This window comes from Macaca fascicularis, chromosome 14 (genome assembly GCF_037993035.2).
Source record: "Macaca fascicularis isolate 582-1 chromosome 14, T2T-MFA8v1.1".
In the NCBI taxonomy this organism is placed as follows: Eukaryota; Metazoa; Chordata; class Mammalia; order Primates; family Cercopithecidae; genus Macaca; species Macaca fascicularis.
Genome location: NC_088388.1, coordinates 8,813,221 through 8,833,940, shown reverse-complemented (window position 1 = coordinate 8,833,940; position 20,720 = coordinate 8,813,221). Strand labels below are relative to the sequence as shown.

General features: G+C 59.3%; 1 protein-coding gene and 1 pseudogene across 6 annotated transcripts; both read right to left on the bottom strand.

Moving 5' to 3' along the window:
- Positions 1–5: 5 nt before the first annotated feature.
- LTBP3 (latent transforming growth factor beta binding protein 3) lies at positions 6–20,720 on the bottom strand. 6 transcript variants are annotated; one of them, XM_005577269.4, is made up of 28 exons: positions 20,005–20,720; positions 16,450–16,779; positions 16,101–16,303; positions 15,820–15,925; positions 15,558–15,650; positions 15,254–15,376; positions 14,644–14,802; positions 14,368–14,553; positions 13,958–13,974; positions 13,812–13,884; positions 13,536–13,634; positions 9,841–9,966; positions 9,605–9,736; positions 9,353–9,481; positions 8,697–8,819; positions 8,337–8,459; positions 4,678–4,800; positions 4,356–4,475; positions 2,747–2,875; positions 2,275–2,442; positions 2,020–2,103; positions 1,644–1,772; positions 1,403–1,540; positions 1,171–1,311; positions 891–1,052; positions 720–800; positions 500–631; positions 6–406 (listed from the first exon to the last, which is right to left on the bottom strand). In XM_005577269.4, the coding sequence occupies exons 1-28, from the start codon at positions 20,318–20,320 to the stop codon at positions 255–257; spliced, it is 3,897 nt and encodes a 1,298-aa protein (XP_005577326.3). In that variant the 5' UTR covers positions 20,321–20,720; the 3' UTR covers positions 6–254. The 6 variants fall into 6 exon arrangements, with proteins under 6 accessions (XP_005577326.3, XP_045226492.2, XP_005577327.3 ...); XM_045370557.3 differs by having other exon boundaries at positions 16,101–16,330; positions 20,005–20,484; XM_005577270.5 differs by lacking the exon at positions 1,171–1,311 and having other exon boundaries at positions 20,005–20,589.
- On the bottom strand, positions 13,265–13,308 carry LOC123568911 (U7 small nuclear RNA; annotated as a pseudogene).

Genomic DNA, 20,720 nt, shown 5'->3' with positions numbered 1-20,720 from the left:
AAGGATAAAGAGGCACGATCTGATTTATCAGTTTCTAGGAAACACCCTCTGGGAGGAAGGCAGACAGCGCCCGCCGGGGACCTTACAACCGCCCGCCAACCGGGTGGGGCCGGTAGGGGCGCCGCGGGTCTCAAGGCGCAGGGAGGGTCTGCGGGCCCCAACGTCCCTGGGTCCGAGCCCCAAGTCGGGGCAGAAGTGAGGCCGAGCTCGCAGAAACCCCTCAGTGATCACCGAGGTCTGGGCCGAGGGCGGTGTCAGCGTCGGCGCTGGGGAACGCAGGCCCCGTGCGGGCGGCTGCGCGCGAAGCCGGCTTTGCAGACGCAGCGGAAGGAGCCGCTGGTGTTCACGCAGCGCTCGCTCTTGCACAGCAGCCCACGCTGGTTCAGCTCTCGGCACTCATCGATGTCTGCAGGTGGGGCGACAGGTGCGGCTTCGCTGAGCCTCCAGGCGGCTCCTCACCACAGGCCCCTCCCCTGCCCCACCCCAAAGCCCTGCTCACCCACGCAGCGGGCACGGGAGGCGTCGAGCTGGAAGCCGCCGGGACACTCGCACACGGCGCCGCCTGGCCGCGGCACACAGCGGCCACTCACACAGCGACACTCGTCTGAATCCTCCTCTGAACTGTCCTCATCTGCATGGCCCAGAACAATACGGCCTTCAACACTGACCCCCGGCCGAAGGCTACCAACCCCGCCACAGCCCGCCCCGGCAGCACTCACCTCTCCGGGGCTTCCCCAGCAGCAGGGGGCTCGTGTCCCAGAAGGAATTGCTTTCGCTCTGCGATGTCGGGCACTGGGACCCTGGGAGGAGCAGAGCTGGTCAGCGACGCTGGGTCCCCAGGCCCTGGCCCCCATCCTCGCTCCTGGCCAACTCCTCCCCGACTGCCTTACCCGCTCCGCGCGGCGGGCACGGGCGGCACTGGGCGCCCCAGCCGCGGCCCTGGCGGCAGCAGCAGTCGTCGAAGGTAAGGGCAGGCCCGGCCTGGGGGCCCGCGCACATGCCGTCCTCTCCGCGCTGACTCCAGCACACGTCGCGCCGCTCCGGGGCGCGCTCTGTGGACAGCACCTGGCATCAGGGAGGGGCCCAAGGCAGGGACCGCCCGCCTCCGCCCCACACCACCAGCGCGGGAGCCACATGACGGACAGGGCCCTGGCCGACCCTCGCCCTCACCGGCCGGGCTCTCGGGGAGCTGGCAATCGCGGCCGGCGGGCCCGGGCACCCAGGGCGGGCGACACTCGCAGCGGTAGGAGCCCGGCAGGTTGACGCAGCGGCCAGGGCGGCAGGCTGCCGGGTCCTGACACTCGTCCACGTCTACGAACAGCGAGGGGGTGGGTGGGAGCCGTCACAGCTCGGCCCGGGCCCCGCCCCTCCCGCGTACCCCACTCCCCGGCCCGGGCCTCACCCATCTCTTCCGGGCTCAGGCACTGGCGCTGCGCAGGACTGTACTCCGCTGGGGGCGTGCAGGCACAGCGGTAGCCGCCGCGCGTGTTCTCACACACTCCGTTCCGGCAGTTGGACTCGTCCAGGCATTCGTCCACGTCTGCAGGGAGGAAAAGCGTGGGTGGTAGGGGCAGGCCCGGGATGGGCGGGGTGGCGCGTGTCTCCCTGCCGCTTCCCCACGGCCGCCAGGAGGCTGAGCTCACCCACGCATTCCAGCAGGTTCCCGTCGTAGTAGAAGCCCTGCTTGCAGTAGCACTCGTAGCCAGGCTGTGTGTTCACGCACTTGCCCTCCTTGCAAATCTCCGCCCCGAACAACATGCACTCGTCGATGTCTGACGGGTGACAAACAGTGGCCGCTCCGGTCCCGCAGCCGCGGCCGGAAGGCGTGGGCTGGGCTCACCACTGGAGCGAAGCCATCCCCGCGGGGCTGGGGGTGGGGCCTACCAGAGGGGCGGGGCCGGTGAGGAAGGGCGGGGCTTACTAGGCGCGGGCAGCTGACCCAGCGAGCGCCGGCGGGATCCGCGTGATCCCAGCCCGGGGTGAGTGAGTGCGGGGCGGGCGGAGCGGCGGGGCGCTTACCACGGTGGGCTGGGATGCCGTAGTTGACGATGTTGTTGTCCTGGGTGTAGCCCTTTCCGTCTGGGCAGAGGCTGTGGAACTCGGCTGCGGGGGCAGGGCGGCCGTGGGGAGGGAAGGGGCAGGACTGAGCGCGCGCGTGGGTTTCGGGCTGCAGCCCGCCGCCTATTTCCCAACTGCCAGGGGGCGCCATTTCCCACATTTGGCTTCCAGAGGAAGAAACTGAAGATCTGGGAAGGGGCCTGCCCGGCTCCTGACCTGAGCTGTAGACTGGGCAGGGGTAGATTTCGCAGTGGTCGCCCCAGCCGGCCCCCAGCGAGCAGCAGCACTCCTGCTGGGTGACGTTGGTGGCCAATACGCTGTCGCAGAACACTGTGTCATCGAAGTTCAGGTAGCACTCCTTCTTATGGTGGGGCTGCTCCACCTCTGAGGGGTGGAGGGCAGCTCAGGGTCGTGCACATACCCCCTTGGCCCTGTCCACCCTGCCCACCCACCACAGCTCTTTCCCCCCACCTTCCCTGGCTCCCCTCAGTCTCCTCCTGAGAGCTGGCTCTGTTCTCAACGTGGTGTTCTGGGCCCTTCATGGTCTGGCCCCACCAGACTCCCCCAGACAAAAGGATTTCTTCCGGTTCCCCAAATTCAGGAGGGTGAGGCCAGGACACATCTCTGAACCCCAGCTGCAGCTCAGGGGAGTTGTCCAGTCCAAGGGAGGCGCTGGGAGGATACTCACCCTCACAACCGTGCTGGTCCTGGGTGGGAGTGAAGCCCTCATCGCAGACACACACATAGGAGCCCTGAAGGTTCTTGCAGGCCCCGTGGGGAAGGCACAGGCCTGGGTCCTGGGTGCACTCATCTATGTCTGGGGGGCAAGAGTAGCGCAGATGGAAACCCAGCCCCTCTTTCCCTGGGGCTGCACCTCAAGGGCCTCACGCAAGTTCAGAACCTGAATTTCCACTTTGGTTTCAAAGTATGTACAGCAGGAAGTCTGCTGAGCCTGTGCATGTGTCTGAATGTGCATGTGGACATTCACTGCTGTCCTTCATAACACCTTCAGTGGCTCCCACTAACCTTACAAGACCTAAAGGTATCGGAAGCCCAAATGGAAAGGCCTCAAATGCCACTAAACTCAGCTTGGCATTTGAGGCCTTTCGAATTGAGCTTCGGATACCTTTAGGTCTCATCACGCCTTACTCTAGACCACCTTCCACTCCCCAACTCTGTGCTCAGGGCACCCTCCCCTCCTCTGTAAACGTAACTAGCTCCTTCCAGATCTCTGTGCTTTGCAATTACTGCTCTTTGGTCCTGGAATGACTTCTCGTGCCTTGCCTTTCCCATGCCTAGGGAACTCCTACTTACGTTTTGGTCCAGTTCAGTCCAGTTCAGCATTCACCTCCCCATTGCAATTAATCATTAGTCCATACCTTTCTTGACACCCAGGACCCTGAACTGTCAGAATCAGTTTACATGTCGGCCTCCCCTAGCTGGGAGCCCTGGGTGATTGCTGATTACCTAGTACAAAGCACAGAACCTGGAAAATAGTAGGTGCTCAATAAACTTTTTTTTTTTTTTTTTTTGAGATGGAATCTCACTCTGTTGCCCAGGCTGGAGTGTAGTGGCGCAATCTCGGCTCACTGCAACCTCCACCTCCCGTGTTCAAGCGATTCTTCTGCCTCAGCCTCCCGAGTAGCTGGGACTACAGGCGCGCACCATCACGCCCAGCTAATTTCTGTATTTTTAGTAGAGACAGGGTTTCACCATATTGGCCAGGCTGGTCTCAAACTCCTAACCTCATGATCTGCCCGCCTCAGCCTCCCAAAGTGCTGGGATTACAGGCGTGAGCCACTGCCCCCAGTCTGAGCCACTGCACTCAGCCTAAACTTTTGTTGGATGAACGCATGTATGGGTGAGTTGATGGGGAAGACCAATACATTAATATCTGTAAAGAGCTTAACAGAGTGGCTGGCACACAGTAAGCACAACAATAGCACTAACTGTCATGTTTACTGTGATCATTGTTATTCCAGGTGAAAGACCGGAAGGCTGAGCAGATGGATGGGTGGGTGGGTGGAAGGATAGATGAAAAGATGGATGGATGGAAGGAAGGAAGGAAGGAAGGAAGGAAGGAAGGAAGGAAGGAAGGAAGAAAAGAAAAGGAAGGAAGGGAGGGAGGAAGGAAGGAAGGAAGGAAAGAAGGAAGGAAGGAGGGAAGGAAGGAAGGAAGCAAGGAGGGAAGGAGGGAAGGAAGGAGGGAAGGAAGCAATAGAGAAAGGCCACAGTGTATCTAGGGAATTACTGCTCCCTGTCACATCCCTCAGGAACTCTCAGCCAGTCCCCCATACCTTGGCATTTCCTGCCACCCACCAGCCGATGCCCCTGGGGGCAAAGACATCTGTAGGAGCCATTGGTATTGATGCAGTCACCCCCAATGCAGGCTGCAGGGAAGTCACACTCATCAATGTCTGTAGGGGATGGAAGGGGTGGAGACTCTCAGGGGCTGATCACCACCCCCGGCCTGAGGCAGCCAGAGATTTCCCCCAGAGCCCTGGGTCAGTCCCACGCCTCCATGCCCCAACTGAGATCTGGATTAGGACTGGACCCTGGGGGGTGGGGGTCCTGGGGTGGGGAAGCACAGGTCAGCACCCCAGCTCTAAGATCCCTCACCCTCGCAGTGGCTCCGGTCCCTGGACAGATGGTAGCCAGAGAGGCACTGACACTGGAAAGATCCTGGCGTGTTGGTGCAGATGCCATTGTCACACACGTCCCCAGCCTCACACTCGTCCACATCTGAAGGGCATAGGGGGTGTCAGAGGATCAGGCTGGGAGGTCTTGGGTTTCTACTATTCTTTTCTCACTTCTCCGCATGGCCTGGAGCACCAGAGCTGAGGCCAGCAGCACTCAAGCACAGGTCTCACCCTGCTTCTGGGTGGCACATGGTGCCCTGGTGACCAGGCTGGTGCTGCCAGGGTCTCTAGGCCAGGTCTGATGCTAAAGAGCCTCCCCAGCCTCCCCCAGCCTCTCTCCCTGCCCCAGCCGCTTTCACTGCTGCTCCCATCCTTCCCTCACCTGCCATGGCTCCCTTTTTCCCAGGTGGATAAACTCCCTATCCCTGTCCTTTCCCCTTTCTCCTGCTCATGAGGTAAAGGAACTTGACCCTCCCCCGGGACACACTTTCCTGAGGCCTCTTTGGTGGAGCCCGTTGTTGCCCACACCCTAGACCCCTCCAAGCCACGGCTCTGCCTCTGAGGTGCCGCTGGCCTCCTGCAGCCTCAGCCCTCCTGTGGCTGTCAGCACCCACCTTCCTCGCTCCTCCTGCTCTGTTTTCCTCTCCATCCTGGGAGTTTCAAACATCCGCGTGGACAAACAGTTCAGCCTCTGACCTCACATTCCTGGATCTCTCGGCTTCCATGACCTTCCCCTCACTCTCAGGGTCCCAAGGGGATTTTCATCACTTAGATCTGCTCCACCCTGGGGCCCTCAGAGGCTGCCTGCTTTCCACGGTTCTCAGGTCCTCACTTCCACCTTCCCTCTCACAGGGCCTGGTGCCTCCCTCTCAGTCCTCTGAGCTTGCCTAACACCCTCAGACTCTGACAGTTCCCAGCTGGAGCCCAGGGTTCATCACCCCTAGGACTCCCGTCCCTGATCCATAAACACCTCTCCTTCCTCCTCACTGGTCTGGCAATGCCCAGTCTCTGGTCAAAGCTGTGGCCTGTGGATCCTGGGTGTAGGGTGGGATTGGAGCAGCCACCAAGCTGAGCATGCTGGGCCAGAGCCACACGCTTCAGCCTCAGTCCAGCAGAGCCTCGTGTGGCTGGCACCTCCCTCTCTGACTCCTCTCAAGCTTTGACTTCCACAAAGCCCCTAGGCAGCCCCATGCCCTGGGGCATTTCCAAACCGCCACTGTTCTCCTGAGTCCCCTACTCAACCCAGGCCCTTCACTGTGTATTGAGAGAATTAAGGGTAATCGCCCTTAACCCACTGAACATCGTTATCTACATCCATTCCCCTCCTGCTCCTGTTACAGCAAGAGATGTCCTTCCCCTGTCCACAGCCAGCTGCCCACTGGCTCTCCTCCCTCCTCTCCTGACCCTGATGCCCTTGTCTCCTGGTCCACTCTCTTGGCATCACCTCCTCAGCCTATACCAAAGCCCTACTTAGGAAGAGCAAGAGTCCCCAGGTCTTGTTCTTCCTCACTTGCTGCCCACATATCCTGGCCTCTGTCCCCATCATATCCCAAAAGCTACCCTGCCAAGGCCACGAAGGACCTTCTTGCCAAGGAAGGCATCACTAGAATTTCCATGTAGGATTAGGGGGCAGACCCCTAAGTCTTGTTCTAAGACTTGTTGTCTCACCAGTTCTTATTTTACAAGAACCTCTCTACTGCACTTAGCTCATCCTCCTCCTTCCCTGGAAATATGTCCTCCCCAGCTTCCCAGATGGTGCCCCTCAGGTGCCCCTACTATCCCTCCCCCACCACGTCCTCCAACTCCTTCCCCAGCCTGCCTCTGAACTGTCAGTGTCCACAAGGCTCTGCTAGATGCTCTGCTTACCCAACCCACCTTGGGTTGGCTAAGCAGGCCCACCCAAGACTCCATAGCTCCCCTGGTCCATGGTCCATCATTCCAGGTGGGTATGCTGGCATCTCCTGCTGAGAGGCACGATCCACCCAATTTGTCCAATGTGGAGCTCAGCATTTTCCCTCCCAAATATGCTCACTTCTGAGGACCCATTACCAGTGAGCAGCACCACCCCCTCACTCACCCAAACCAGAAATGGGGAGGGGTCGTTACCACCCTCACTTTCACTTGACATCCAGTTAAAAAACCCAGGAGGTCTAACATTTCTCCAATACCATCGTCTCATGGCCATCCTGAGGCCACCACTCATCCTGTCCACCACTGTCTCCGCCCTAAGTCTCTCCAACAGACCTCCAGCTACCCTCCACAATCAGCAGCCGGGAACGTTCTAAAACAAATGACAAATCTTGTCACTCTTGCACTTAAAATGCTTCAGGTGAACACCTTCTGGGTGAAGCACAACCTCCCAGGCAGGAATTAGGGGACCCTCCAAGGGATGGGGATCTGCCCCTCCCCAGCCGGCCTCAGCCCCCATACCCGGGTCATTCCTTACAGTTCCCCAACACCCCACCCTCTGTCTCACCTCTGATCTGCCAGTGCCAGCCCCTATGCCTGGCATGCTGTTCCTCTCCTCCTCCTTTCTTGCCTAATTCCTAGTAATTTTTTTTTTTTTTTTTTTTGAGACGGAGTCTCGCTCTGTCACCCGGGCTGGAGTGCAGTGGCCGGATCTCAGCTCACTGCAAGCTCCGCCTCCTGGGTTTACGCCATTCTCCTGCCTCAGCCTCCCGAATAGCTGGGACTACAGGCGCCCGCCACCTCGCCCGGCTAGTTTTTTGTATTTTTTTTTTAGTAGAGACGGGGTTTCACCGTGTTAGCCAGGATGGCCTCGATCTCCTGACCTCGTGATCCGCCCGCCTCGGCCTCCCAGAGTGCTGGGATTACAGGCTTGAGCCACCGCGCCCGGCCTTCCTAGTGATTCTTTAAGACGACCCAGGCCTCCTTCCTCCCATCCCGCTGTGTCTCCAGGAAGCAGCCCAGCTGCATCCAGGCCCAGCACTGCACACTACAGTCTGTGTCTTTCCTTCAGTTTTCTCTGAGTCCCAGCCCCCAGCCCCGCCTCTTGGTGTATAATAAACATGAGTGCAGGGGGGACTACTATCCTCTCCACCCATTCTTTGATATCTTTTTTCCTTCAAATTCAAGTAACATGCTTTGCAAACGCAGCTTCAAGCTCTGCCCCCTAAGACTCTTGCTATGTGGAAATTCTAGTGGTGCCTTTTTTTTTTTTTTTTTTTTTTTTTTTTTTTTTTGAGACGGAGTCTCACTCTCGCCCAGGCTGGAGTGCAGTGGTGCGATCTCGGCTCACTGCAAGCTCCGCCTCCCGGGTTTACGCCATTCTCCTGCCTCAGCCTCCCGAGTAGCTGGGACCACAGGCGCCCGCCACCACGCCCGGCTTTTTGTATTTTTAGTAGAGACGGGGTTTCACCGTGTTAGCTAGGATGGTCTCGATCTCCTGACCTCGTGATCCGCCCGTCTCGGCCTCCCAAAGTGTTGGGATTACAGGCGTGAGCCACCGCGCCCCGCCCTAGTGGTGCCTTTCTTGCAAGGTTCGTTGAGAAAATGAATGAGCAGAGCCACCTGGGGATGAATGAGCTACCTTCCACCCACTGTTTACAGCGTGACCCGCTCCCTGGCTTCAGCGCGTGGAGCGCTGCGGAGGCCCGGGGCTGGGGTGCTGGCGCTCACCTACGCAACTGCGGCCGTCGGGCGCGGGCGCGTAGCCCTGGGCACAGGTGCAGCGGAAGGAGCCCGGGAGGTTCTCGCACCAGCCAGGCGAGCAGGGGCTGCCTTCGGCGCACTCGTTCACATCTGCGGCAGAAAGACCTAGCCTCGGACTCTGCCCCACCGGAAGGCGGACCGCGCACCCCTCGGGGATGTGGGTCTCTTCCTCCCAGAAACGCGGGATTGAGCGGACAGCGTCTACTCTCGGAAGGCCCCGCCCCCAGACGCCAATCACCACCGCTAGCCCCGCCCCGCCCCCAGCGGAGCCAGACTGGGGTAGGCACCCGACAGCACCACCCACTCGCATGCAGGCCCCGCCCTCACCGCGACAGGCCCCGCCCCCCTGACTGCGGTAGCCAGGTTGACAGGCTATGCACTTGAAGCTCCCGGGCTTGTTCTCGCATTTGCCATCCGGGCAGGAGCTCGGGTCCCGGCACTCGTCGATATCTGCACGGGAGGGAGAAGGAAGAGGACCCATCTGCGGACAACGTGGGTGGCCCGACTCCCAGCGTCCACAGCAGGGCCTTCCCCCTACACAAATCTACCAGGCTCTCGGAACCGCAACCTCTGAAAGGCCCAGAGCTGAGCATACAGGCTGGGTGCGGTGGCTCACGCCTGTAAATCCCAGCACTTTGGGAGGCCGAGGCGGGTGGATCACCTGAGGTCAGGAGTTCCGAGACCAGTGTTGCCAACAAGGTGAAACCCCGTCTCTACTAAAAATACAAAAATTAGCCAGGCGTGGTGGCAGATGTCTGTAATCCCAGATACTGGGGAGGCTGAGGCAGGAGAATCGCTTGAACCCGGGAGGCGGAGGTTGCAGTGAGCCAAGATCTTACCACTGCACTCCAGCCTGGGCGACAGAGACAGACTCCGTCTCAAAAAAAAAAAATAATAATATAATAATGCAGGCCCCCCAGGCCCACCCCAGGTGGGGAGACAGCTAAGGAGCCCCTTCTTTGATCTGAATGGGTTCCCCTCACCTTCGCACACAGGAGGCCGGGAGGCTTTGAGCCGGTAGCCGGGGTAGCAGTTGCACTTGTAGTGACCGGGAAAGTTGATGCAGAAGCCGCCGTCGCCGCACAGGTGGGGCTTGGCGCATTCGTTCAGGTCTGTGCGGGAGGAAGGGGCCACGAAGCGGGTGTTGGAGGCGGCGGCCGTGGGGTGGGGATTACACGGCGGTCTGGAGGAGAGCCTGTCCCACCCAAGGCCGCCCCTGCCCTGGCGGCGCTCACCCACGCACGAGCGCCCCCCGGCGCCCACATGCAGGCGGTAGCCGCGGTTGCAGTGGCAATTGTAGGAACCGCCGGTGTTCATGCAGATGCCCCTGCCCGGGCCACAGGGCTCTGCCTCGCACTCGTTCACATCTGAGAAGAACCGGTAGGCCGAGAAAAGTCAAAGGAAGCATCACTATCTAGGGTCGCCCGCCCTCCGCTACCCACCTGCACGCCCGCGCCTGCCCCGCCCTCACCCACGCAGTAGCGGTGCTGCGGATGTGACCGGTAGCCCGGGTTGCAGTGGCAGGAGTAGTCTGGGGGGCCTGGGACGCACTCTCCATGGCCACAGATGTTCTGGTTCAGTCGGCACTCATCAGTCTCTGCGGGCATGGCCAGGTCAGGGGGAGGAGCAGGGAGCGCTCACCTTATGTCAAATCCCCAGGGCAGACCTTAACACCCTAGTCACACCATGACCTCAGGTTCCTGTATGCCCATACTCCAACTCCAGGATGTCCTATTTCTCTCTGTTAGATAACCCCAATATCAAGACCCCAGAAAGCTCCAAACCAGGACTCTGACTTCCTTATTACCCCACACCCAGGCCGCCATACTTCCATTCCTAGTTCACTCCAAGACCTTGACCCCAGTCACCTCAAACCAAGCCACATCCCTTCAGGGCCCCTCAGCAGTCCCAGTACTCCCACCCAAGGGACTAAAACCCCTTTCTCCCCAGTCACCTCAACACCTCAAACTCTATAGCCTCAGTCACACCACTATCCTCTAGCCCAGTGACTCCAAAAGCCTTTGCCCCAGGGACCAGACCCCCCTATTCCAGAAGGGTTGATTACCCCCCTCCCAGGACTAGCAGTAGCTGGTTTCCTGGGAATCCTAACTAGTGCCAGAGTTGTGCACAGGCGCTCAGATCCAGGAACCCTCCCTCACTCTCTTTTGTCACCAAGCCCAGGACTCCCTGCCTCCAACATCTCCCTCCTTTGGATCCTCACTGCTCACCAGTTTCATTTCCCACAGCCCCTTCCCCCTCACCCCTGCCATGCAGCCTGGGCCATGACAGTGAACTCTGCTGCGCCCCAAACCCACCTGACCAGTGGGCTTTGCAGGTGGTTCTCTTTGCCTGGAGTACCTCTCCTTAGGCTTCCTTAACAGCCCCTCCTTTGAGGGCCCTTGTCCACATTCCCAGTTCCCCCAAGAACAGCCATCTCCCACCTGAGCCCTCACCCCAGGAGCTCATGGAGCATCAGGGTTTCAGTTGGATTGGCAGTTCCCTTGTGGTTTTGAAGCCTACACAGGCATGGGCTTGAACGCGGCTCAGTTGTGTGACCTGGGGCAGGTTACTGAACCTCTCTGAGGCTCAGTTTTCTCATCTGGAAAATGAGACTAACAATGCTCACTTCACAGAGTATGAGAAAGTTAAATGGTATGTAGAATGTAAAACTCTTCAGACAGTACTTGGCACAAAGGGACTGCTCAGTCTGAGCCAGCAATTATGATGCTCAAAATCCTGCAGACACCGCCCACAGCCTCTGGCATCAAACTCAAGCCTCCTGACAAGGCTCCATGCACTGGACTTCCCCTGGTTCAGAGACACTGGCCTGTGTGTGGGTTCTCCCTCCTCCACCAGTGTTTCATGCTTCCATGCCTTTGCCCGAACTTCATTTCCCTTGTGATATCCTTTTCCCAAGCTGAATGGCCCTCTCTTCCTCACTTCTCTGGCACTTCTAACCTTTCTTTCTTTTCCTCCCTCCTTCCCTCCCTCCTTCCCTCCCTCCCTCCCTCCGTCCCTCCCTCCCTCCCTCCCTCCCTCCCTCCCTCCCTCCCTCCCTCCCTCCCTCCTTCCTTCCTTCCTTCCTTCCTTCCTTCCTTCCTTCCTTCCTTCCTTCCTTCCTTCCTTCCTTCTCTCTCTCTCTCTTTTTGAGACGGAGTCTCGCTCTGTCGCCCAGGCTGGAGTGCAGTGGCCGGATCTCAGCTCACTGCCAGCTCCGCCTCCCGGGTTCATGCCATTCTCCTGCCTCAGCCTCCTGAGTAGCTGGGACTACAGGTGACCGCCACCACGCCCGGCTAATTTTTTGTATTTTTAGTAGAGACGGGGTTTCACCATGTTAGCCAGGATGGTCTTGATCTCCTGACCTCGTGATCTGCCCGCCTCGGCCTCCCAAAGTGCTGGGATTACAGGCGTTAGCCACTGTGCCTGGCCTCTTTCTTTTTTTCTTTTTCTTTTTTTTTTTTTGAGATGGAGTCTCGCTCTATCGCCAGGCCGGAGTGCAGTGGCATGATCTTGGCTCACTGCAACCTCCATCTCCTGGGTTCAAGTGATTCTCCTGAGTAGCTGGGACTACAGGCGTGCATCGCCATGCCCAGCTAATTTTTTTTTTTTTTTTTTGTATTTTTAGTAGAGATGAGGTTTCACCATGTTGGCCAGGATGGTCTTGATCTCTTGACCTTGTGATCCGCCCACCTCAGCCTCCCAAAGTGCTGGGATTACAGCCATGACCCACTGCACCCTGCCATGGTTTCCCAGTTTTCACAGGAAAACTCCCCATGCAAAAAAAAAAAAAAAAGAGAGAGAGAGCCAGCCATGGTGGTGTACACCTGTAATCCTGGCACTTTGGGAGACCAAGGCTGGAGGATCACTTGAGCCCAGGAGGTCAAGGCTGCAGTGAGCCATGATCGTGCCACTGGACTCCAGCCTAGGTGACAAGGTGAGACCCTGTCTCAAAAAACAAACCAAACAAACAAAAAGAAAGAAAGAACCCAAATAGTTCTTGAGCACCTACTATGTGCCAGGCACTGTTGACGTGCTGGGGATACTGCATGAACAAAAACAGACAAAAATTTCCTGTCTTTGTAGAGCAGACAGGCAACAAGTCAATCAATAAACAGAATCTCTTATGTCTTACAAATGCTATTAAAAAATAAATCAGAGCCGGGCGCGGTGCCTCATGCCTGCAATCCCAGCACTTTGGGAGGCTGAGGCAGGCGGATCACAAGGTCAGGAGATTGAGACTATCCTGGCTAACATGGTGATACCCTGTCTCTACTAAAAATACAAAAAAAAAAAAATTAGCCGGGCGAGGTGTCGGGTGCCTGTAGTCCTAGCTACTCAGGAGGCTGAGGCAGGAGAATGGCGCGAACCTAGGAGGCGGAGCTTGCAGTGAGCCGAGATCGGGCCACTGCACTCCACCCTGGGCGACAGAGTGAGACTCCGTCTCAAAAAAAGAAAAAGAGAAAATAAATCAGAGTAGAAGGAAGGAATTCTGAGGGTTGTGATAATAAGTAGGGTGGCAATGAGAGAAGGCTTTCTGAGCAGAGTTTGAAAGATGGTTACGGGCTGGGCACGGTGGTTCACGCCTGTAATCCCAGCACTTTGGGAGGCCGAGGCGGGCGGATCACAGGTCAAGAGATCGAGACCATCCTGGCCAACATGGTGAAACCCCGTCTTTACTAAAAATACAAAAAAAAAAAAAAAAAAAAAAAATTAGCTGGGCCTGGTGGCGCATGCCTGTAATCCCAGCTACTCGGGAGGCTGAGGCAGGAGAATCGCTTGAACCTGGGAGGCAGAGGTTGCAGTGAGCCGAGATTGCGCCACTGCACTCCCACCTGGCGACAGAGCGAGGCTTCGTCTCAAAAAAAAAATAAAATAACAACAACAAAAACAAACAAACGGGGAAACCTGCTAGACAAATTCTAAAAGACCTGTAACACTAATAAGTATTTGTTGAATGAATGAACTCCGTCAGAATGGGCTCACCACCATGCTACCTGGATCGGTTAGGGCAGTGGGATCTCTGGTGCTCCGGCTACCCCAGTGCTCAGCCCCGGATAAACGCTAGCCTGTTAGCGCTAAGGAATGCCTGGGGGCGGGAGAGGAGGAGAGAAAACCAAACTGGGGGCGTGGCCCATGCAGGGCGTGGCTTTGCTGGTCGGGCCTTACCTGTGACCTGAGTGGGAGCGATCTCGACGGCGCTGCGGGAAGGAGGCAAGTCCGGCAGGAACCAGCGCATAGTCGGGGGCGAGGGACGGGAGATCAGCTCTGCGGGCGGCAGTGCACTCTGGTCAGAGACGACAGTGACTGAAGCCTCCCTTTCCACTTCAGTCTTGGCCCGGCGCCCCACCCCAGCTTGATTGTCCCTGAGTACTTAAACTGCGAACTCCCCGCCCACCCAGTGATTTAGCCCTTGAGGACTCATCCCTATAGAGCCCAGCTCACCGGGGTAGGGCCGGGCAGGAGACGTGGTGGCAGTTGGGTGGCTCTGCTGCACTGACCGCTCCTCACTCACTGGCTGCGGGTGACAGCAGCATGAACCCTCCTGTCCCTCGCCTGCCCGCCCCTCCCATCTGGGTTCTCATACTCACTGAGTCCGTGGTCACCCCTAAAAGGGAAGAAGATGGGGCCATGAAGTGTTGGGGTGGGAGAAGGGAGTCAGATCTGGGATCAGCAGCTGAGTATTTGTAGTTAGGGTCTCTGGGAATTCAACAATCATGTCTCCAGGTCAAGGGTCAGAGGTTAGATTCTGTGGTTAGGGTGTGTTTGCATAATAGTCGCATAATCAGGTTGATGGGCCTTGGGTTACAGATCAGGCTGTAGAAGGCTTAGGAGGTCAAATCTCTGGGTCGGAGTCAGAGGGTCATGTGGGAGGTCAGTGGATGGGTGAGGGATAAGGAATTGGGGGTTAGACTGTGAGGTCAGATCTGTGGATCAGAGGTCAAGGGGTCAGGCCTAGGGGCTTGGCATGGGTCAGGGATCAGAAGGTGTCAGGCTAGACCTCTCTCCTCCTCTGTGTCCTCAGGTGGTGGAGCCTGGCTAGGGCTCTCCGGAAGCTGCTGGGGCTTGGGTGGCCCGTCAGGGTGCAGGAAAAGGGAAAAGTCGCTTTCGCCCTGAATGGTGAGCGTCTGGTGGGAGGTGAGAATGTGGTATCCCTTCCCAGCTGGGCAGATCTCCTTGAACGCAGCTGCAGTCAAGACACCAGACACAAAAGTGAGCATTCCCTGAACAGGTGCATGGACCTATGAACCCCTAGCCCTGCGTAATCCTGACTCACCGGTGCCATCTGCCGGGCAGCGCTGACACCGCGCGCCCCAGGCCTTGCCGACACTGCAGCAGCAGAGCTGGCGGGTGAGGCGGGTGGTCAGTGGATGCTGGCACTGGTGCTCAGGGCTCACCAGGCGGAAACACAGGCTCTTCTCCTCCGGTTTGTCTGCTGCAGGGGGCAGTGGGGGGCATGGGCTTCTGAGCCTGCACATTGCCCACGTCCCTCTGCCCAGCTGCTGCAGACCTTGCCTCTCCAGCCCAGACAACCCTTGATCCCCATGTGGTCTCTGACCCCATATGACCCTGAACTCATGTGACCCCTGAAACTTATGTGACCACTGACCCCACTGACTCCCGATTCTAGCTATCCTGGACTTCACCACTCCTACTCACCAAGCCTATGATCTGCATGACCCTGGCTCTGTGTAATCCCTGACCCCATGTGACTGCTAATGGCAGATCTCATGTGACCCCAGACCCCACTGACCCCTGATCCTATTGGCTCTGGCCTTTGTTCCTCCTGCAGTCAACCCTTAACCCCACTCTGATCTCTTGTGATCTCTGATCCTTGCTCCCAGCCATGCCTTGTGACCTCCCAGGAATCTGAGCCCCAGTCTCACCAATGCACTGTGTACGGGAGGGGCCTAAACTATGGCCAGGTGGGCAGACACAGCGATAGGAGCCAGGGTTGTTGAGGCAGTCACCATGGCGACACACGCCCGGCATTGCACACTCGTTGATGTCTGTGGTAAGTGGAAGTTTGGCCCCTCTGGTCTGGGGCCATGGGGTGACAGCAGGCTGCTCCGAGAAACTCAGGGTCTTGCCCCAGCCCCGCCTCCTCTCTCACCCACCTTGGGACCCTCCCCACCCCCAGTAATGGTTGGCCTGCCCCTCCAGCCCACAGAATCTCCTAGCTGGCCATACCCTGGCAGTGGGTGCTATTGAGCCTCTTGTAGCCCTGGGGGCAGTCAGCGCCCACTTCCCCACGTACAGGCCCTGGCTTCTGCACTCCTGTGTCTGCAGAGAGACGATAGCTTGGCATGGGAGGGTGAGAAGGGAACTGGGGAGGCGCACAGCAGATGGAGAGCGGAATCTGGTGACCTGGGGACTCCCACTGCAGGGATGGGTGGGGTGGGTGGGGAGGGGCCACCAGATGGGGAACGCCCCTCTGAGCCCAAGCACTCACACTGCAGCTGGGGGCACTTGTGGCACTTGCTCTGGCCCCAGGCGGTGCCGATGCTACCGCAGCAGTCTTCCTGCTTGGTGAGGCCGGGGAGGGGGTTGCTGCCACACTAGGGGAAGGAGGGGGAGGGGAGGTGGGGTCACAGAGCACCCCACCCCCGCGCCGCCTGTTGGGGTTGGGTCTTTTCCTCCTCCCCTGCCCCTCAGTTTTCCGCTATCCGGGTGAGTTGGGGCAGAGCAACCCTGAGAGAAGGAAAGGCCGATCGAGACTGCGAATTCACTCACGGGCTGCTTGGGCAGAGTGTCCTGGAAGCAGCGGCCCAGGGGCTTCTGGGTGGGCGGCCGGGGATGCGAGGGCTTGGGGTGCGGCAGCAGGTGCTGGGAGGGGGCCGCACCCTCGGCGTTCGAGCTCTCAATGCGGTGCACTTGGACCGAGGCCTCGGGCGGGTGATGGACGCGCACGTTCACCACGGGGGGCGGGGCCTGCACTGGGGGCGGGCGCGGTGGCCTCAGGGCTGTCCGCACCACGCCGCGGGTCACCGCGCTGAGCTCTCCAGGGCCGACCTTGCCCTGCCCCGGCCACCCTAGTGCCCACCCACTGGCGACCTTCCCGGGTTTGCTAGTCGCCTGGTACCTTCTGCTGAGATCTGTCCCGGGCCTAGGGGCACCAGGAAGGCTGCGTGCTGGGCAGGGGGCCCCTCCCCGGGCCCAGGAGGGTCGGCGATCACCTGGACGGCGTAGATGGCGTGCTTGCTGGCCACAGAGTCGCCCTCCGGAGCCAGGGGCGGCAGCGCCCCCGTGGACAGGGCCCCCGCCCTGCTCAGGCCAGGACCTGAGCCACCGGTACCCCCGCCGGCTCCTCCTGCGGGCACCTGGCAGAAGCGCCCGGTGAAGTCTGGGGGACACAGGCACTGGTTTCGCGAGGAGCACTGGCCGCCGTTCATGCAGGGGAGAGGGCACACCACTGGGGAGAAGAGGGGGGTCAGGCCCTCATCCACATCCTGTCTCTTTCCGCTCCTCCCTACTTCCTTGCCACCCACTGGCTCTGTCCTCTTGGGAAGTCAGGTTTTGAGATACATCCTACACAGGGAAGCTGCCCTCTCTAGCTCCCCCCACATCCTTACACCCATGTTGGGTTCTGGAGTCTCAAGTCAAGGACTTGAATCCTCGCTAAGCCATGTGCCAGCTGTGCGACCCTGAGCAACTCACGTCTCCTCCCTGTGCCCCAGCGTCCTCATCTGTAGAGATGTGTGGGTTAGATGAGGTAAGGGCTGTACAAATGCTTACCCTAGGGCCTGGTACACAAAGGGTGCTTAATAAGTGGTGGCAAACAATTATGGTGATCTGGCTTTCCCCTTGGGCCTTCCAAAGGTATTGGCTCTGTCCCTGGCACCTCCTCTTCTTCTCCCCTAAACCCTTCCCTTCTTCAGGCCTCAGCCCGCTCTGCCTGCTCTCCACCCTCTCCCTCTTCACCATCCTGGGGGCCCCACCTCATCACTGGCAAAGATGTCCATATCTCAAGACACAGACACAGCCCCCAAACTTTCCAGGGCTCTCTCGGGCACCGCTGTCCAGGACATACTGTCAGAAGTCAGTATCCTGCCTCCCCACCTCCTCTTCACCTGGCCACCAGGCATCCACAGCTGAGCCCCCATGGCTCCATCCCTCCTGCTCTCCCCTGCCCAGTTACAGCCTCTAATGTCCCATGAACCTGCCTCCCCTCTTCCCTAGGGTCACTGCTCCTGCCCTGGCTCAGGCCTGGCCACCCAGACCCCTCCTTGGCATCCAGCCTCTCCTGCTGGTCCACAGTCTCAGTGTCCCAAAGAAACTTGCCTCAGGCAGAAGCTCACTCCATGGCCCAGAACCTTTTCAGCCCATCCCCCTCTGCTCCTTCCCTGTGCACCGCACACCCCAGGACCCATCTCCCTCTTGCAAATGTGCCTGCCTCCTGCCTCCTGGCCTCATTCTTGCCCTTCCCTCCACAACAGGGCCCCATGTCCCCCGCTCTACATATGCAGATTTCATCCTTCCCAGCTCAGTGTCTCCACCAGGAGGGAGCCTTTCCTCCTATCCCGCCCACCTGAGCTCCCTCTCCTGCCTTACCGCCCACTGGCCAGCACTGCCTGGCACCTGCTTGTCTGTCTGCCTCCTTATAGAGGGTACTCTGGAAGGCAGGGCCAGGCTGGCCTCAGCTCTGGGTCCCACAGGGGATTTGGGGGAATGAATGAAGGAGTGACTAAGGGAGGGAGAGGATGGGACCTTTGTCTGTTTCTGTCCCATACTCACCTTCGACCCATGCTACTACCAGCCTTGGGACTCTGACTCATCCCAAAACCCCAGCCCCTCTCCTGCCCACCCCATGGCTGCCCTCACTTCCCAGGGCAGGAGGGCAGGAGGGCGGGGGTACTGTTCTCCTGGATGCCAGAAGGGCCTCACAGGGACAGCCCACATCCATGGCCCTCAGGGTCAGGCTAAGCACATCCCAGCCCAGCCCATCCTGCCTGGCCTCCTGGGGCCAGACCTCACAGAGCAGAGGGGTGTGTCTGGGCTGGGGGAGGTAGGATTCTCTTTTTCCTGTCTCCCAGTGAGTCACTCATAGCGGTGAGAGTGACCTCCCAATGACACCCGCCCACTGTGGCCTGGGCACCGAGCCTGGGGGATGTGGGCAGCACAGATGGAGACAGCAGCCTGGGCAGGATGGCCAGGGAGCCTGGGAGATGGACACACATACACTCACACCCACAGTCCTCATCACACACACAGACTCATCCTGACACTAACACAGGTTCACATAAACATCCCCATACACTTGGCCGGGCGCAGTGGCTCACGCCTGTAATCCCAGCACTTTGGGAGGCCGAGACAGGTAGATCACTTGAGAACAGGAGTTTGAGACCAGGCTGACCAACATGGTGAAACTCCATCTCTACTAAATACAAAAAATTGGCCGGGTGTGGTGGTGCATGCCTGTAATCCCAGCTACTTGGGAGGCTGAGGCAGGAGAATCACTTGAACTCGGGAGGTGGAGGTTGCAGTGAGCCAAGATTGCACCATTGCACTCTAGCCTGGGCAACAAGAGCGAAACTCCATCTTAAAAACACAAAAACAAAAACACTCCCACACACTCTCTAACAGCGACTAGAGATACAACCCAAGACAACACAAAGATGGGTACTTCACAGAGTGCCACGCCATGCCCATGGCATGACTCCAGACACGGGCAATATGCACACAGACACATGCGTGCACACCTCATCTCATGACAAATGTGAGCCACGAGTGGGGTTCCTTAGCTCTGTGAGTGGGCGAGTGAATATAGGAATGTGTAAGAGGGGCTGTTTTGCTGGTGCCATCATGGGCCTGGCCTAATTACCCTGTCCAGGAGGGTAATTACTGCTGGGACACCTCCCTGAGCCTGGCCCACAGGGCCTAGCAGGAGGATGACTGAGCCCCAGGCCTGACCCTTTGAAGAGAGATGCCAGGGAAGGGGTGGGCTCCAAACTGAATTGGGGAGGCTGTAGGGGCTTGGGGGAGGATGAGGGGGCCCCCGAGGGCCTCCAAGGCAGGATGTCAGGAGCTTATCGGGAGGCATTGGAAAAGGAAAGGCTGAGAACCCCAAACTAGTCCCTACCTTCAGGCCTGCACTCTACTTTTAGGCCCCAACACCCTGCCTTCTCAGACTTTGCCAGTAACCAGCTCCCATCCCCAGCCCTGACCTTAGCTCCTCCTCCCAAGGAATGCAGGTGTCTACTCTGGCAGGCCCTACTTTAGACATTTTGTAAAGACTTTTCTTGTTTCTTCCAGCAAGTCTGCTTCTTGGGGGAATATTTATCCCTTCTCTGAGGCTTCCAGTCCCCGGCTCACATTCCTCAAAAACCCTGTGTGCTCCTGTTCAGAACTCAGCACCTTCTGGGAAGCCAGTGTCATCCAGGACCTCTGCATTTCCCCACCCCTTAGGCCCCAAACCTAATGCGAAGCTTCAAAGTCCAGGCCTCCATGCAGCCCTCCAACTCTGGCCCCCAGAGTTCCAGCCTCCCAAGTTCTCTGAGGCCCCTGGGCCCCCAGGTGCCCGGATCTCTGCCCTTTAAACCCTCAGCCCCCAGTCTCTTAAGGCCAAGACCCCACTAGCTCTCCCATCGAGCCTGGTGCCTGTTCTTCCCCTGCCCCCAGTCGTGCCCCCGGCCCTCACCCACGCGGAAGCCGGAGCCCGTGAGCGTGTCTGTGCTGTGGCCGTTCTCTCCGATGAGCGTCATGTTGGAGCCCTGCTGACAACTGTCCCGACACTGGCCCTTGAGACAGGTCCGCTTGCAGATCACCGGCGCAAAGACCACCTTGAAGCGCTCGCGGGCCAGCGCCCCGCCCCCGCCTGCGCCCCGCTCGCCGGCCGGCCCCCCCTCGACCCTGCCGCCCAGGCCCAGCAGCAGCAGCAGCGCCAGCAGCCCCGCCGCCCCCGCCCCGCGCATCTCAGGGGCCAGGCCGCCAGGAGCCCCTCGGGGCCCGGGCATCCGGGGCCGCAGGACCCGGGGGAGGGGGGGCGCACCCGGGCGGGGCGAGGGGCCCGCGCCCGAAGGAGTTAGAGGGCTGGGAGCCCCGGGAGAGGGTAGGGGGCAGCGAGGGAGGGCAGCGGAGGAAGCGGGCAGGAGGGGACCGCGGGGGCCCGGCGGGAGGCGCGGAGATGGAGACTGGACCGCGGGGAGCGCAGAAACTTCCTAGCCCCGGGACGAAGCCTAGCCCAGGCCCCGAACTCAGGCAGGAGCGAGGAGGCCGGAGCAAGTTGAGGTGGAGAGGAGGAGCGAGGGAGAGGAAGGCCGGGCGGCCGGCCCGCTCCGCGCCTCCCCCTGGCCGGGCTCCTCTCCCGCGGCCGCCGGGAGGCAGGGAGCGCGCGGGGAGGGCGCAGGGAGAAGT